Source organism: Lynx rufus, unplaced genomic scaffold (genome assembly GCF_022079265.1).
Source record: "Lynx rufus isolate CCGP_SWC_20201006 ecotype Redwood Valley unplaced genomic scaffold, mLynRuf1.p SCAF_4, whole genome shotgun sequence".
In the NCBI taxonomy this organism is placed as follows: Eukaryota; Metazoa; Chordata; class Mammalia; order Carnivora; family Felidae; genus Lynx; species Lynx rufus.
In genome coordinates, this window is record NW_025814856.1 from 99,314,368 (window position 1) to 99,330,233 (window position 15,866).

The window sequence follows — 15,866 nt, forward strand, 5'->3', positions numbered from 1 at the left end:
TTATATAACTTTTAACAATTATTCATAAAAGTCTTTAAAACAGTTCACACATTTCAGCTTAATGATTCTATGTGTAGAGGGGGGGGGCGGGAATTTATGCCAAAGAAATAATCCTAAAATTTTCATACAAATTTATTACTTGTAGCATTAATTATAAGATCAAAATTTTGGAAAAAATCTTCTTACCCAACAGTTGGGTAAACTCACTGCATGGAGTTATGTAGTTACTGTTAGGTAGTTATTTTTAAATGACATTTAAAGTAATTCTATAACAACATGGAAATGCTTAGAAGAGTAAACAAAAGGCAGTATTGGTCAATAAAAATATTTAAATTTGTCTAAATTAATTGTTAATTAGGGAAACAAACATTTAAACCCAATGACATATTACTATGTACCCAGCAGATTGGCTAAAATTAAAAAGACCAAAAATACCAAACTTGCATGAGAATATGGCACAAGAACCCTCACGCATGGCTTATGAAAGCATAAACTGGACCTGCCTAACACTATCTAATGAAGTTGAAGATATGCATAACCAATGATCGTATAATTGCATTCATAGGTATGGAACCCAGGGAAAATCCTACCCATGAGCACCAGGGTACAAGAATGTACAAGAATGCTCATAGTGGCAGTAATGGCAATAGCCTGAAACTAGAAATTTCCAATACCCAGTAGGATGGATAAATTGTGAATTTCTTGTGCAGTGAGACAGAACACAATAAAATGAACAAAAGACAGCTAAACATCACAACATAGCTTATTTTCACAAACATAATGTTGAATGAAAGAAGCAAGTCATAGAAAAATATGTGTTTGTTATTTCATCTATATAAAGTTCAAAAAATGAAACTATCTTGTTTAGAGATATATAAAAAGGTAGCAAAACTCTAAAGAAACGCATATTAGGTTCCTCTGGCAATGGGGAAAGACAGCAGGAAAGTGGAGGTCTTCTCTGGCTCTGGGAGGTGTTTCATTTCTTGACCTGGAATATGACTCTGTGGGTGATGGCTTTACAATATTTTAAAAAACTATACATACATATCTTTATATATTATGTAATGCATGTTTTATGTTACGGGTTGAATCTTAGCCCCACTTCCCCGAAAGAAGATAAAGTAAAACCTTGGATTGTAAGTAACTTGTTCTGTGAGTGTTCTGCAAGATGAGCAAACATTTCTAATAAATTTTAACTTGATAAACGAGTGACGTCTTGTAATATGAGTAGTACATGACGCCTAACATCACATGATCACAACCAAGCCAATGGTTCTTGAAATTTACTTTGATACATGACTGCTTTGGATTACAAGCATGTTTCTGGAACCAATTATGCTTGCAAACCAAGGTTTCACTGTATGTTGAAGTGCTAATCCCCAGTACTTCAGCATGTGATCTTGTTTGGAAATAGCGTTGTTGCAGATGTAATTAGCTGAGTAGGAGCAGGATGTGCCCCTACCACAGTATGACTGGCGTCCTTATAAGAAGATAGCCGTGTGAAAACACAGACACAGACACAAGGCCATGGGAAGATGAAGACAGACGTTGGAGTGATACACCTATAAACCAAGAACACCAAGGATTGCCAGCCATCCCCAGAAGCTGGGAGAGGCACGACCCAGAGTCTCCCTTAAAGCCCTCACAAGGAACCAACCTTGCTGACACCTTAACTTCAGATTTCCCGTCTCAAGAACTGTGAATAAATTTCCATTGTTTTAAGCAACCTAGTTTGTGGCACTTTGTTATTACGGCAGTACTAGGCAACTAACACGTTGTATTTGCTTTCTTTCTTCTTTTTTTTAATGTGTATTTATTTATTTTTGAAAGAAAGAGAGAGAGAGAGAGTACAAGCAGGGAAGGGGCAGAGAGAGAGAGGAAGACACAGAAACTGAAGCGGGCTCCAGTCTCCCAGCTGTCAGTGCAGAACCCACCACAAGGCTCGAACTCACAAACCACGAGATCATGACCTGAGCTGAAGTCGGACGCTCAGTCTACTGAGCCGCACAAGAGCCCCTACATTGTATTTTTACATTAAGAATATTTTTAAAAAGGTTCCAAGAATTTATATTTATGGTGTCTAATTTCTTGAATAAATCACAAAATCTGAAATAAAAAAGAAATCATCCTACTTTATATATTCTCTGGAAAAGTTACACTCAAAGACACAATTCGAATATAAAAATAAAGATTGCCTATTCAGAAAAGAAAACTATGCAGCACATCTAGTTGTACCAACAGGTCAAGGATCAATTGTAAATGTCCAAGTACATTAAAAAATAAAGGATGTGGTTTGTTCCAAGTTGGCCTGTAAAAATTTCATTCTGACCCTTTGATTCCTTTCCTTACTGGAAATTCTCCAGTGTCTGAAGTGACCCCACATTTGGCTTTTGGGAAGACATTCTTATTCATTCCATTTCCCTACAGAGCAAAGAAGGGCTGACCTGGAAAGACACCTGACCCAGAATTTCTCAGGAGTGGAATACTGATGAACACAGATGATTCTGTACGAGACCATCTTTGGTTAGAATTCTGCTTTCTGCAAGTTGGGAGTACAGGCAGCCTCAGAGCTTATAGAACAATGTGCTTTCAAAAACCTCACCGGGGGGTTGATTTTGTATAGGATACTGAGCATGTTTGTGGGAGTATTGCCTTTCTCAAGCAGTTTCCATGTGACCAGAGGATGCCATAAAAAAGGGCATAAAAGAGCAATCCATGAAAAACCAATTTTTAAAAAATTAACAAAATGCAATGTGATTTCTCTACTACTCTCAAGTTTTCAAATACCAAAAGAGAGCAATGCACAGAAAAGACTTCTAGAAAAATGAGGTAGAATAGTACAGTAGTAAGAGATTTCAGAGCCAGGCTATCTGCTTTCAAACCTCCGTTCTACTGCTTCTTAGCTTGAGGGAGTTATTAGCCTCTCTAAGTACAAATTTCTTCATCTGTAAAAATAGGATAAAAATTGCCCCTATTGTAAAGGGTTGCTAAAAAGATTCGATAAGGCACTATATGGAAAACATTTAGCTCAGAATGCTGCGCATGGTAAGTGCATAGTAAATTTTAGTTGCTGAAATAATAATAATAATAGTAGTAATCGTAATAATAATACCTTTCCAGATTTGTACTTGAAGTAGCTATAAAAATTTCCAGTAGAATTGATTATAGAGTAGGCCCCCAGGGGTCATCGCGTTCACTCCATTAAATTAGGCAAGGAAGAAAATTTCAGGTTCTTAAGTTGACCATTTTAGTACTTAACATTCTCTATCAGAAAAATAAAATTCACTTCACTTTCCTGGTGTGTTGGATAAGTGGGTTTGGTTAAATAATTTCTGTGGGACGTTCCAAATACTACAAATTTGTATTTGTAACAGCCATTATCAACCAGAAATCAAATATGTCTTGAAGTCACTGTCTTTCTTTCAATGAGTATTTCTATTATACTGGCTTCTACCCCTTTCCAAGCAAAATATGACCTTTTAGGCTAGTTTGGTGGTCAGTGTCTGTGCTTTTTGTTTTTCTCCAGTGTACCCCAAGGGGGCCTTGCACTTGAGTGGCTCTAGTACCTGCTGTTTTCAGTCAGAGCTGGGCAAGTTCCACAACACTCAAGTTTGCTTGGACCAAACTTTCAGGTTTCCCAGCTTTGAAAGAGAAGAACAGGATTTTGTGAAATATGCAAAGAAATTGATGATTTTTAAAACCAACTGTCTGAGCTTCAAAGGTTGCAATATAAACTTTCTTTTCAATGATATTTTCTATTTTATCGATAAAAGCTATTTAGTTGTAAGAATCACTTTGTATTTCCCCATCCATCTGGGGGTAAGAATTAAAACTCAAGGAACTGCGCTCCAGCTTTTCTGCGGACATCCTCCCTTCTCTCCCTACCCCTACCCAACCCCGGTACATTTGCTGATTGTCCAGAAGATGGCACTGTTGTTTCAAACGCCTGGTTTCCCAGGAGACCAAGTTACCCTGGAAAGAACGGATCCCGTAAGGCAATCAGAGGTTGAAAGGGAGGCGGTGAGAAAAGTCTCTTGAACTTGGGAAATAATGGCAAAATATGTTTGCGAAATTGTCTTCCTCAATCTCCCTTTCTAGGGGCCAACGTGAACATGAAGACGAACAACCAGGATGAGGAGACGCCCTTGCACACAGCTGCCCACTTCGGCCTCCCTGAGCTGGTGGCCTTCTACGTGGAGCACGGTGCCATCGTGGACAGTGTGAACGCCCACATGGAGACCCCGCTGGCTATCGCCACCTACTGGGCCCTCCGCTTTAAAGAGCAGGAGTACAGCAGGGACCACCACCTCATCTGCCGCATGCTGCTGGACTACAAAGCTGAGGTCAACGCCAGGGATGACGACTTCAAATCTCCCCTGCACAAGGCAGCCTGGAACTGTGACCACGTGCTCATGCACATGATGCTGGAGGCTGGTGCGGAAGCCAATCTCATGGATATCAATGGCTGTGCTGCCATTCAGTATGTGCTGAAGGTCACCTCTGTGCGCCCAGCTGCCCAGCCTGAGATCTGCTACCAACTGCTGTTGAACCATGGGGCTGCTCGAATATACCCTCCACAGTTCCACAAGGTGAGGTTATATCTAAAGGTGCCAAGTATAGAACAGGGTAGTCAGCAGGGTTCCCAGAGACTTCAAGGATGGTTTGGTCTCAATTCTTCTGGTGACTCAAGCTTATTTGAGGCTTGAATCTTTGGGCTAATTCCAACTGTCCTCACATTTGCACACACAACCCTGGCTACTTTGTCGTGGTCCAAGTTTGTTTGAAATCTGGGGCTGAGAGCTAAGAATGAGAACGAGAGTGGCAGATATTTCTCCATGTCTTGGGTGAGCACCAGTGAATTGGGAGCAGCTTCTGCCAGGACTGAATTGAGAGAGATCAGAAGGCCACTTTAAGGCTACTGGAGAGGTCAGTAGTGTCACACAGGCAAATACTCGCCGTCTTTTAAGCAGAATATGTTTTAAATTACACATGGAATTGTTCCTGCTTTAAATTTTTATCTCTGCATTGTCTCCAGTAACTCACTCATTCTAGAGAAACCAAGCTATTCATGCCAGGAATAAAGAAGCATAGACTTTGGGGTCAAGCAAACAACTGAGGTCTTGCCACTTACCTAAGAATTTGACTCTGAATACATTACTAAACCTCCTGAGCTTCAAATGCCTCCCCTGTGAAATGGGTACACTCTGCCCTTATGGCTTGGCAAGAATATGCAGAGCCGGTCCTACATTTGAAGGAAATTAATCTTACTGGTAGCACACAGGTATTTTCAGAGCCCAGGGGATGGTGCAAACCTTTCTTTACTCTTTCTCTGGAGTCACTGACAGTCTTTGCAGTCTCTGCCCCCACCCAGTCCCATATCTGTGAGTACCACTCCTTTGGTCTATGTCCATCTTCTTTCCCCACACACACCTCATTAGGCTGGGCATCTTCATAGTGCAACTTCCAGAAGACATACAAGTGATCTCTTTCAAATACAGCTCACTCCATGAAACATAATTTTCTGTGTATTTATGTTCTAAGGCCACCTTCTTTCTATAGAAGAAGATGGAGAGGGACGAAGGGCATGGAGCTTCCAGAGAAACGTACCTACCTCATTTAATTATGAATAATAATAGCCTTCTCGGGGCACCTGGATGGCTCAGTCAGTGAAGTGCCCTACTCGTGGTTTCAGCTCAAGTCATGATCTCGTGGTTCATGACTTCAAGCCCTACACTGGGCTCCATGCTGATGGTGCGGAGCCTGCTTGTGATTCTCTTTCTCTCTCTCTCCCTGCCCCTCTCCTGCTCGCTCTGTCTCTCTCAAAGTAAATCAATAAAGTCAGACAATTTTTAAAAAAAGAATAGCCTTCTCATAAGTTTGTTTTGAGAATTAAATGATAATATTTTAGAAGTGTTGGCATTGTGCCAGGGCTGTGGTAACCATTGAAGAAGTGATGGCAATCCCTTTGCTATTATTACATATTTCTTGATCAGTAGAATCAGTGCTCTGGGCCTGGTTTACCCACAGGGTTCTTTCCAACCAGGAGAGACAACGTGTGAGACTGTCCAGAGGCGAACTATTGAGTTTTAGTCTGAGACTCACTGCTGGTTGACTGCAGATGAAACAGGTCTCTGCAAAAGTAACTAGAATACCCTCTCCTCATTCCCCGTTGAGAGCCAGATTAAGGAGAACAGGCCTTCCCATGGAGCTTCTGTTCTCCAGCAAGAAGTCTTTCCTGCAAATGTGAAGAACGTCCCTTTCTTTTCACAAAGGCACTCCTCTGAGAGGTGACAGTGAAGAAGGTTAGAGGCAGAGGCTTAGTGATGAGTCCTGGCTTGGCCATTTACTTGCCGTGTGATGTTTGAACAAGTCGTTGATCTCTCAGATCTCAATTTCCTCATCTAAAAAATGAAGGTAAAAATATCAACTTTTCAAAAACGTTTCAGGAGTAAGTGAGTAAGAGATGTTAACCATCCAGCCCAGTAGTGGTACTCAATAAAATGGTTTCCTTTCATACTCCTCCTCTCAAAACGCACGCTGGGTCTATTGTGGGAGTCCCTCCTGCCAGCCTAGCTTTGGTGGCTCTACCAGCCTGTAAAATAGGTGTACGATTATGTGTTCCAAGGACACTATCCAGAGTTAGTGTGTTCTTAGTTGTGTTTTGCTTCTCTGAGTTCCTCTGGTTTAGCCATATGCTAAAGAGATTTAAGATAGAATTGGCTACCGGTTGATGGCTTGTATTATAAACATTTTTGTTGCTACCCAACAGACAGTGTGAGAGCACTGGCCCCCTTCCAAAGGAAAACTAAAGAAAAACTATTCAATTTACTATGCAGATGCTTCAAAGTGATTTAGCACAACTACTCCACAGCCCGACTTTCCAAAGAGAGAGTCATCTTTACGACAAGTAAATGACTGACTCATTTATCCAGAAGATAAAGTGATTTGTTCTCATGTGGATGGGGAATTCAGTTTCCTTATTTACAAGGAACAAGGTCAGAGCTGAAGATGCTGTCTTCCAAATACAAAGCAAATTTGTAGAGGGTGTATTTCACTGAAAGCCAATGTATAAATTACATAAGGGAAAAAAAAAAAAGAATTATAGGGTCCGCAATTGCTTTCCAGGGTACAAAAGGACATTTGATTTTTTTTTTTCTCAAAGCATAATTCAGAAGGAAGTGACACCCCAGGGAGCCAAGATTGGGTTTTCTTGTAGGGCAAGAAAGACATTTTTCTAGGGGAGGGAAATGTACATGAGGGTTTGGGAGAGGGAAGGATGATTTCTGCCGTTGAACAATGCTGCAAATGAAGCCCAGAATACAAGCAAGTTTTTGATCATTAAGTACTTTTCTGCACAGATATATCAACATAAAAGGGCAGAGGTAGTCTTAAGAGTTTCTCTGCTGACGTGGCTTACAGAGGCGGCACTTGTAGGGGAAGGGTGGCAGGGAGATTTATCTTGAATCTGTTTTTTAATCTACGCTTTCAGGGGTCAGATGATGAGGGGAAGTATCCAAAGGTGTCTCCAGTTGCCACCAGCGTGGGAAGAAACTGTTGTCCAGTTGTTCCTCGGTGAAGAAAGAATAGAGATCCCAGAGACAGAAAGTGAAATTCATTGGGCATCTTCTGTTTTCCAGGCTGACAAAGAAGGAGCAGAATCTTCTCCCTTTGGGTCCACAATAGTCCTTTCTCATTTGATGGTCAAGGTTCCTGGGAATCAGTGTATTGTGATGATTTGGGGATTGCTGTCTCTTAAGGATCTTTATCATTGTTGTTGCCTAGTGTAATAATTATTGAAGCCTGAAGACAGTGTGTCCAACTGTCTTAGTTCTGGAAGAATCCTGATGTGCCAGTGAAGAGAGCTGGGAGGCTGTCAGGCTCCTCAGAGGAGCATTTCCTGCTGTGAGAACCATCTTCTGTCAGCAGAAAACTTAGTGGTCAGTGTCAGCAAAACCTAATGACAGCAGTGGGAGCTTTGGACTTCGTGCATTGAAAGACTGCAGGTTAAGAACTACTTAATTCTTTTTTTTAGCCTCATGAAAGGTGGCAAGTTATCTCTCTGTGATATATGGGAGTATACCAGGTGCAAATTGAGGCACCAGATGTGTGAATTAGGCTCCTGAACTATGAATGGATGGTGTTCTTGTAGCCATAACTTAGTTGGAACTTTTTCTGAATAGGGGCTATGAATGGTGTTGCCGAATAAAATACAGAATGCTCAGTTAAATATGAATTTTAGGTATATAATAAGTAATCTTTCATATAAACATGTCCCATGCAATGTTTGGGACATGGCTACACTGAAAATTCTGTGCTGTCTATCTGAAATTCAAATTTAACCTGGCAGTCTGTATTTGTTAAATTTGCAAACCCTAGTTGGGAAGTAGGTAATGTGTTGCAAGATGTTGGTCATCTGTGATGAAGGTGCTGGCAGAAGGGGAAAGTAAGGAATATCTGGGGACAAATTACCTGTGTTGGGTATGTGAGCATTTTGTCTTTAAATGTAACCAGTGCGGCTTCCATGTACAGTGAATGCATCCAGGGAATTAATGCAGAGCAGAGGCCAGTTTTCGGAGTGAACCCTGAAACTATGTGCTAAACCTCATTACAAGCTTTCTCATTTCTCCATACTTTTATAGCTTTTTGTTTTTATAATTCCAGTATAAATATATTTTTGATTCAAGCCTTGGATTAATTTCAGCTATCATCCTTGTACTAGTAACTTTGACATTTAAATCTGTATTTTGGATTATCAATTGATTACCAATGTACTTCTCACCACATATCATCCTTTCAGAAAGGATTTGTCTGGAGGTTTTTAGAAAAGGATGTCTATGGAGTTCCGGATAGTTGCTATTTTTATGTTAGCAGCAACATCTTTACATTTAAAAGAGAATTAGTTTGAAGTTTCAACAAAATTCAGCCTAACATAATTATGGTAAAGAGTGTTTCTTGTGTCAAAATATCTGTGCAATGAGATTTGTGTCCTTAAACTATTAATTTCACTGTCCATTACCTAAGAAGTAAAATAAAGTAATCAGAATATATTTGAAAGAACACTAAACTCAGATTAAGAAGACCTGCGATTAAGTTCTCATGCTTCCTTTTACTATGTGCCTCTCTGGTTTCAATTTTCTCCTCTCCAAATTGGGGGCGTGGGTGTTGAATAACCTTTAGGGTCTCTTGGGACTGTAGCATTCTATGACACTGCGTTAGTAGTTTATAATGAGTATACAAATTAATTTGTCAGCCTCAGATTCTGTCGGTCTCTTTCACCTGGAACTACCCATCTGCCGTCCTCATCCCAGCTGTAGAGAAAAGAGCAGCCACATTTGCCTCCATTTTCTAAGACCAAGGTGCTGAAAAATTACTACCCTAACAGCCAAGGACCGAGATGGAAGTTCTTCTAGCTACACTTTTTGTAAACACAAAAAATGATGACTTTTCAGAGGTCCTTTAGCAATGGCTCTCTGGCTTCAACCCACCTCCTTACTCCCTACGGATTGATGATACAGGATTGCTCTTTATTTGTTTAGGCACGGCTGAAAAAGTCATGGTCGGCAGCTCAGTTTTGGGCACTCTGCCCAGAATATGTATGTGAGTGGTTCCTATGCATTAAGCAAGTATTTATGTTGTGTTCATTTGGACCCAGCCACTTTGACTGATTTAGAGCTTCAGTAGATACAGTTACTCCGTCATGGCTTATAACGGTGCTTCTTAAATATGAGACAACTAAAAGCAAATGAATGCTGGAATTGCTTCACCGTGGCTTATGAGGGTTGACAACTTATCAGGAATTGTGTGAACTGATTGTTAAGTGCAGCCATTATTAAAAATTAAATAAAATAAACTTACAACAAGTAAAGTATACTAAAAACAAAGATCATAGGTATTTAAAACACATTATTTCCCAATTATTTTCTTTATATTTCTTTAAAAAATTTTTTAATGTTTATTTATTTTTAAGAGAGAGACAGAGCACAAGGAGGGGAGGGGCAGAGAGAGGGAGACACAGAGTCTGAAGCAGGCTCCAGGCTCTGAGCTGTCAGTATAGAGCCCAACACGGGGCTCGAACCCATGAACCACAAGATCATGACCTGAGCCGAAGTTGGATGTTTAATCAACTGAGCCACCCAGGTGCACATCTTTATATTTCTTAATCACTTTACTCTATATATCAATGCTCTTGATGTTACATGCATTTATTATACCTGTGTAGTGGAAATATTATATTATGTAATGATTTGTTACTGCACATTTCTTACCAACCATACATTCAGTGACCTCAGGTTGGTAGCTGTGAATAGACCATGATGGGAGTATTTACACGATAGAAATCAGCAAATGCTACTGACCAGACCTTGATTTGTTACTTTGTTGATGTCTAGACCTAAGAAATTAATGGGGTGAATGTTACTAATACAGATTAAATTTAAATGTGTGGGGGTTCCTGTGTGGTTCAGTTGGTTAAGTGCCTGACTCTTGATTTGGGCTCAGGTCATGATCTCATGGTCATGGGATCAAACTCTGTGCTATCAGCATGGAGCCTGCTTGGGATTCTCTCTCCCTGTCTCTCTGCCTGTCTCTTGTGCGTGCACTCTCTCTCTCTCAAAATAAATAAACATTATTTTAAAAAGTGTGTAGCACCAAAAAGTGAGGAAGTATGATTCCAGTATTTGAAAACATTTATATATTTCAACAAAAAATTACTCATGTCATTGATGAATGAGTGAAGTTCCAATATTGTCTTCATTGCCTCACATTTGTGGAACAATTACTCTTCCGTGTAATAAAAATATCAACCAACATTCACATAAGAACTACATGTGTTATTCAAAGGCAGACATAGATTTTGGCTATGAATGCAATTCAATATCCGTACAAAATCGATACAAAATCCGTGAAAGCATTCTGTGGGAACCAATCAGCTCTACAGAATTGGAAATAAAGAGTAGTGGACATTTTATTATTTATAAATTGCGGGCCGCACATTATATTGGTAAAAATTTATAATGCATTTATGTACATATAAATATACACAGGTTTTTTTTTTCCTCAGAAAGCCTGTAATTGAACATTTTTTTGCATACCACTGACTCAAACCTCTATTTCAATAAAACTTCCTTATTCCTTCTTGAGACCTGGTTGGCCTGTTGCTGGGGCTGACACAGTCCTCTGCTGAGGCCATGCTTCCTGATTTGAAACTGTGTTTCAATAAGTTCTTAAAAATCTTTCTTTCCTAGAATCCCCACTCTGATGACTCTGCTTCATCTCACCATATTTTGTTGTTCCTGATTCCCATTGGGTCTTGGCCATTGGAGCTGGGTTTTGATTTGTTACAATAGAAAAGAACTGCCATCGCCTTGGTCCCATGTGTTTGTAAGGGAAGTTCTGCTAAAATAACCCTCCCCACCCCAAACCTCTGTCTCCAACCTTATCACTTTCCACTTAACCTACTGATAAGTTGGGAGGAAGAACGAACTTGCTTGATTAACTGTGGGCCTAGAGAATGCCTGAATTCTTGGTTCTTCCTTGTGGTAAGCTTCTAGGAACACCCTCTTTACATCAGGCAAAGGCCTGTAGTTTGGTGATGCAAATTTATATTCGGGGTGTAGTGTAAGGAAGCTTGATGTGGCCCCATAATTCAAGATATTATATGTAATCAGTTGTATTAATAATAAAAACGACATTCTGATCTTGGATTGTCACCTTCATCTTATTTTTTAATAGGTTCTAAAGTCAGGAGGGAAAGTTATTTATGGGGTCTCTAAAACCGTGTATGTTATGGCACCAAGGTCTTGAAGATGAGAATAGATCAGCCCTAGTTACAGCTGTGTAACCATCCTCTGTCTCTCACAAGCTGATTCCTCCCTGTTTGAATCCACCCAACTCTTAGTAAACTGGCTTTCTAATCAGATCTTGTGGTATCTAATCTGTCTTCATCTCTCTGATCCTCATGGCTTTGGTGATAATCCAGCTTCCAAAGCTCTCCTAGCTTGATGTCTTTCACTCTGACAGGTCCCGTTTTCTTTTGACCCTTTGGAGTCACACAGACCTGAGTTTGAATCCTAGCTCTGTCATTGATGAGCTAAATAACCTTGAGTTTAAATTTTCTTAGATTCTAAATCTGTAAAATGGGTATAAGTGTAGAGCTAATCTCATAAAGTTGTTTGAAGATTGTACAAGGTAAATATGCAAAGATTTGACATAGTCCCTGACAAATAATAAGTACTCAAAAAATGATAACTATAACTTTTTTCCTTCTTCCTCTCTCCTGCCTATTAGGATTCCTCAAACTTTACACCACGGTCCTCTACCATTTGCATTTATTCCCATTTAGAGCATTATTGAGCCACTTGGCTTTAGCCAGCACATTCTTTAATGATGTACAAATCTCCACCTCCTTCTTGGCCTTTTCAGTGGAGTGCTATCGTGCACATTTTTGACTGACATTAAGACATTGCATATGACATATCCTCCTGTCTGGGACCTGACAACTCCCCAATTAGTATACCCTTCCAACTTGTTCATTTCTGTCAGTGGCACCCCCATATGTCCTTGATCTCAGTCTTGAAAGTCGCGTTCTTTACTCCCCATGTCTGAGTAGTCATTAAGCCCTACTATTCTTTCTCAGAGCTACAGTTACCATCCATTCTCAGGACTGACAGTGAAGCTAGCTGAGAAGCTGTTTGATACACCCCCATTCAGCATCCTCACTGTTCTCTGACCTTCATATCCTTGTTTTCTCCTTTGTGCTTTTGCTCATGATGCCCAAGGGACACTTGATGATCTTTAAGTTAGTCTTTTATTATTTACTGGCTTACATTGCTCTCTCTTTGAAAAATGTGTATCTTTTCTCTTCAACTAGGCCGTAAACTCCTTGAAGACAAAAAACAGGTCATAAACTTCTCGGAATTACTGTCATACTGCTAAACACAGCGCTCAATAAAGGCTTCCTAATGGAATGAATTGATTGAATATAACCCTTTCTTGTTAAGAAAATGTAATAGCCTCCTATGGCCTGTGAAGTCAGTCCCAAGCTCATCAGACTGGCACTGCAGGTGCACTGTCAGCTGGTTCCATCTTACCTGCTCTGAACATCAGCACTTTCCTGACATGGGCCCTCCATTCCAGTGACCACACACTCACACACACACACACACACACACACACACACGGCATTAGAATGATAATCTTTCTGTCTCACTTTTGCCTGGGGCCTCAAGCCGGTAGGTACTTAGCCCACACTAAAAAATGCAATTCTAGATCACTTATGACAAACTTGTAAAGGAGGTGGGGAAATCCAGTGTTGCGTCCCTTTGGCCAGCAACAGTAGGCTGAGGTTGGAAAGGACTGGGAAAGCAGGAAGAACTTCTCTTTGGATAAAGTTGTTTCAGTGCGAAGGCATGTGTCCCTTGTAATGTCAGCAATGGGGGGCTTTCTCTGCATCTCAAGTCCAGTGAAGAGGACTCCACAGTTTTCTGGAGTTTCAAGGGAAAAATGGAACCGATGTGTAACTCATGATGAGAAAACATACAGAAGGCTCCCCTGTATGCCACAGTCTGTGGCTGGGGCTGCTTGTCTGTTGGCAAAGGAAAGAAAGGTGAGTAAATTCGGAGTCCAGAGTACTTTTGCTGCAGGTTGCCTATGGACCAGTTGGCGGACACACTGCAGAACCAGTTGGGTCCCTTTGAAATGAAAATAGGCCGTGCTCAAAGGACTTCGGGAGACGAGGCCAATTTGGCAGAGAGAAGCTGGAGGTGTTCAGGTGGACACAGAAGCTGTTGGGAAGGGGTGAGGCTTGTAAGGGCAAGATGTGCATTTCATCAGGCTTCCACCTTCGTTAGCACCTCTTCCAGGCTTCGTTAGCACCTCGTTTTCACTTGCTCCTGAATGTTGAAGGGAGGTCCTGTGATTTTATTAATCTTCCCATCCGCCTTGGGGCTGGCAGTGTGTTTGAAAACTCAAAGGCGGGAGACTTCGCAGAAGCGTTTGAAGGCTGCAAGGAGCCTAACAGATCCATCAGTTCTTGGTGTCTTTGTGGGAATGAATGAATCGTACATGTGCGTTGAACAAATAAACCTGTCTGCTTCCTCTCCAGGTGATACAGGCCTGCCATTCTTGTCCCAAAGCAATCGAAGTTGTAGTCAATGCCTATGAACACATCAGGTGGAACGTGAAGTGGAAAAGAGCCATCCCAGATGATGACTTGGAGGTAGCGAATCCATTTGCTTCCCATGGTTTTCACTATAAAGTAGTTCAAGACTGCAGTGGAAGTACAGAATGTTCTAATTGAAGAACTGGCTTTCAGAATGCCTGTAAGACCTACTCGAATATTTATTTGTCACATGAAGCATATGGCTATAAAATGCAGGTGTGAGAAGAAGAATAAATAGATGCATCAAGTCTGCAGTGTTTGAGAATGTCTTGGGAGACTTTTGCATTTAAGGGCATGTTGAACAATGGTACAGAGGTGACAATTTTACTTTCTCCTCAATAATCTAGATACTTGAATAATAATGTAATAACAGTAATAATAATAATTGCAATTGCTCATATATAATATTTTTGCCAGAAGATGTGTCATTCATTTTTCAATAGCTTGAAGCCTTGAAGTAGGCAGGAGCCATATTAAAAATCCTTAATAAGTTCTGCAGAAAGCCATTGCTGAATTCCCACTCGGCAAATGGACTTTGCTCCCTTTGCAAACCAGTCCTCCCACAGAGCCTCCTGTTCTTGGTTTTAGCCCTCGCAGGCTGTCTCCAACACGTGGGGAGGTATCAGGAGCAGAGTGCAAAGTTCATGCAGCTCAGAGCCCGGCCGCCTAGGTGCAGTCTTATTCTGCTGCTACTTTTTAACTATCTTACCCTTAAAAAGTCACTTAACCGGCTTTAGTGTCATTAATAGAATAAATATCTGAGTGTATGGGCCACATAAGGCATGTCAAGTGTATACAATAGCATTTAGATTAATTTCACATTGCCCGTTTTGATATACACTGGCTCAGGCACTTCACATAAGTATATTTTATCTCATTTCCTGGGTTCGGAATTGTGGCATAGAGTACTATATCCCCCTCGTCTCTCTTCTCTCCTCATGCACCACCATCTCAGCCCCCATCCCAATTTCGTGTTTAATTTTGTCTCACTGTGGGAGACGCTAGAAAGCTGCCATTGTGTACGAAGTAGGGACTCACTGCCTCATTGTGGATTTCTTTTGAAGTAGACTCCGGGGCTTTTCTGGTTTTAACCTGTCTTGCTTTTTCCTTTGCAGAGATACTGGGATTTTTACCACTCTCTCTTCACTGTGTGCAGTAACTCTCCGAGGACTCTCATGCATTTATCGAGATGCGCCATTCGAAGAACGTTGCACAACAGATGTCACAGAGCAATTCCTTTGCTTTCCCTCCCATTGTCATTGAAAAAGTACTTGCTTTTAGAGCCAGAGGGAATCATTTATTAAGCCTTATGAGACAGAAGTTCCCAATCCTAGATATTTAAGTGGACTCACCGGGTAGACACAGTTTGCATAAATAAAACGGTACTTGGGTTGATTATAACACTTCAGGGATTTCAAAACACTTTACAAACTCCATGTCATTAATCCTAGGGTATCATGGTGAGGGGAAATAAACAAGAAGTAAAGTTAAGGAATTCTCAAAGACAAGAATGGATCCAGAAGGTACCGACAGCAGTGATAACTAGTGTGTATAGTGTTTTTACTTGGTGCCTGATACATTTTTGTAAAACTTTTCATATATCATCTCAATTGAAATGGGACCCAGGTTTTCTTACAACCAATCTCATCCTCTCCCTTGTCAGTAATAAGTTTACATTACTGTCGAGTTAGCAAAATCATAGGCTTTT

At 40.7% G+C, this 15,866-nt stretch overlaps 1 protein-coding gene across 1 annotated transcript in view; it reads left to right on the plus strand.

The window, feature by feature from the left end:
- ASB4 (ankyrin repeat and SOCS box containing 4) overlaps positions 1-15,462 on the plus strand; it is a 58,205-nt gene extending 42,743 nt beyond the window's left edge. The window contains exons 3-5 of the mRNA XM_047094808.1: positions 4,099-4,589; positions 14,102-14,215; positions 15,274-15,462. Coding sequence (XP_046950764.1) covers positions 4,099-4,589; positions 14,102-14,215; positions 15,274-15,462 — 794 coding nt within the window. The remainder of the gene's footprint in view (positions 1-4,098; positions 4,590-14,101; positions 14,216-15,273) is intronic.
- The last annotated feature ends 404 nt before the right edge of the window (positions 15,463-15,866 follow it).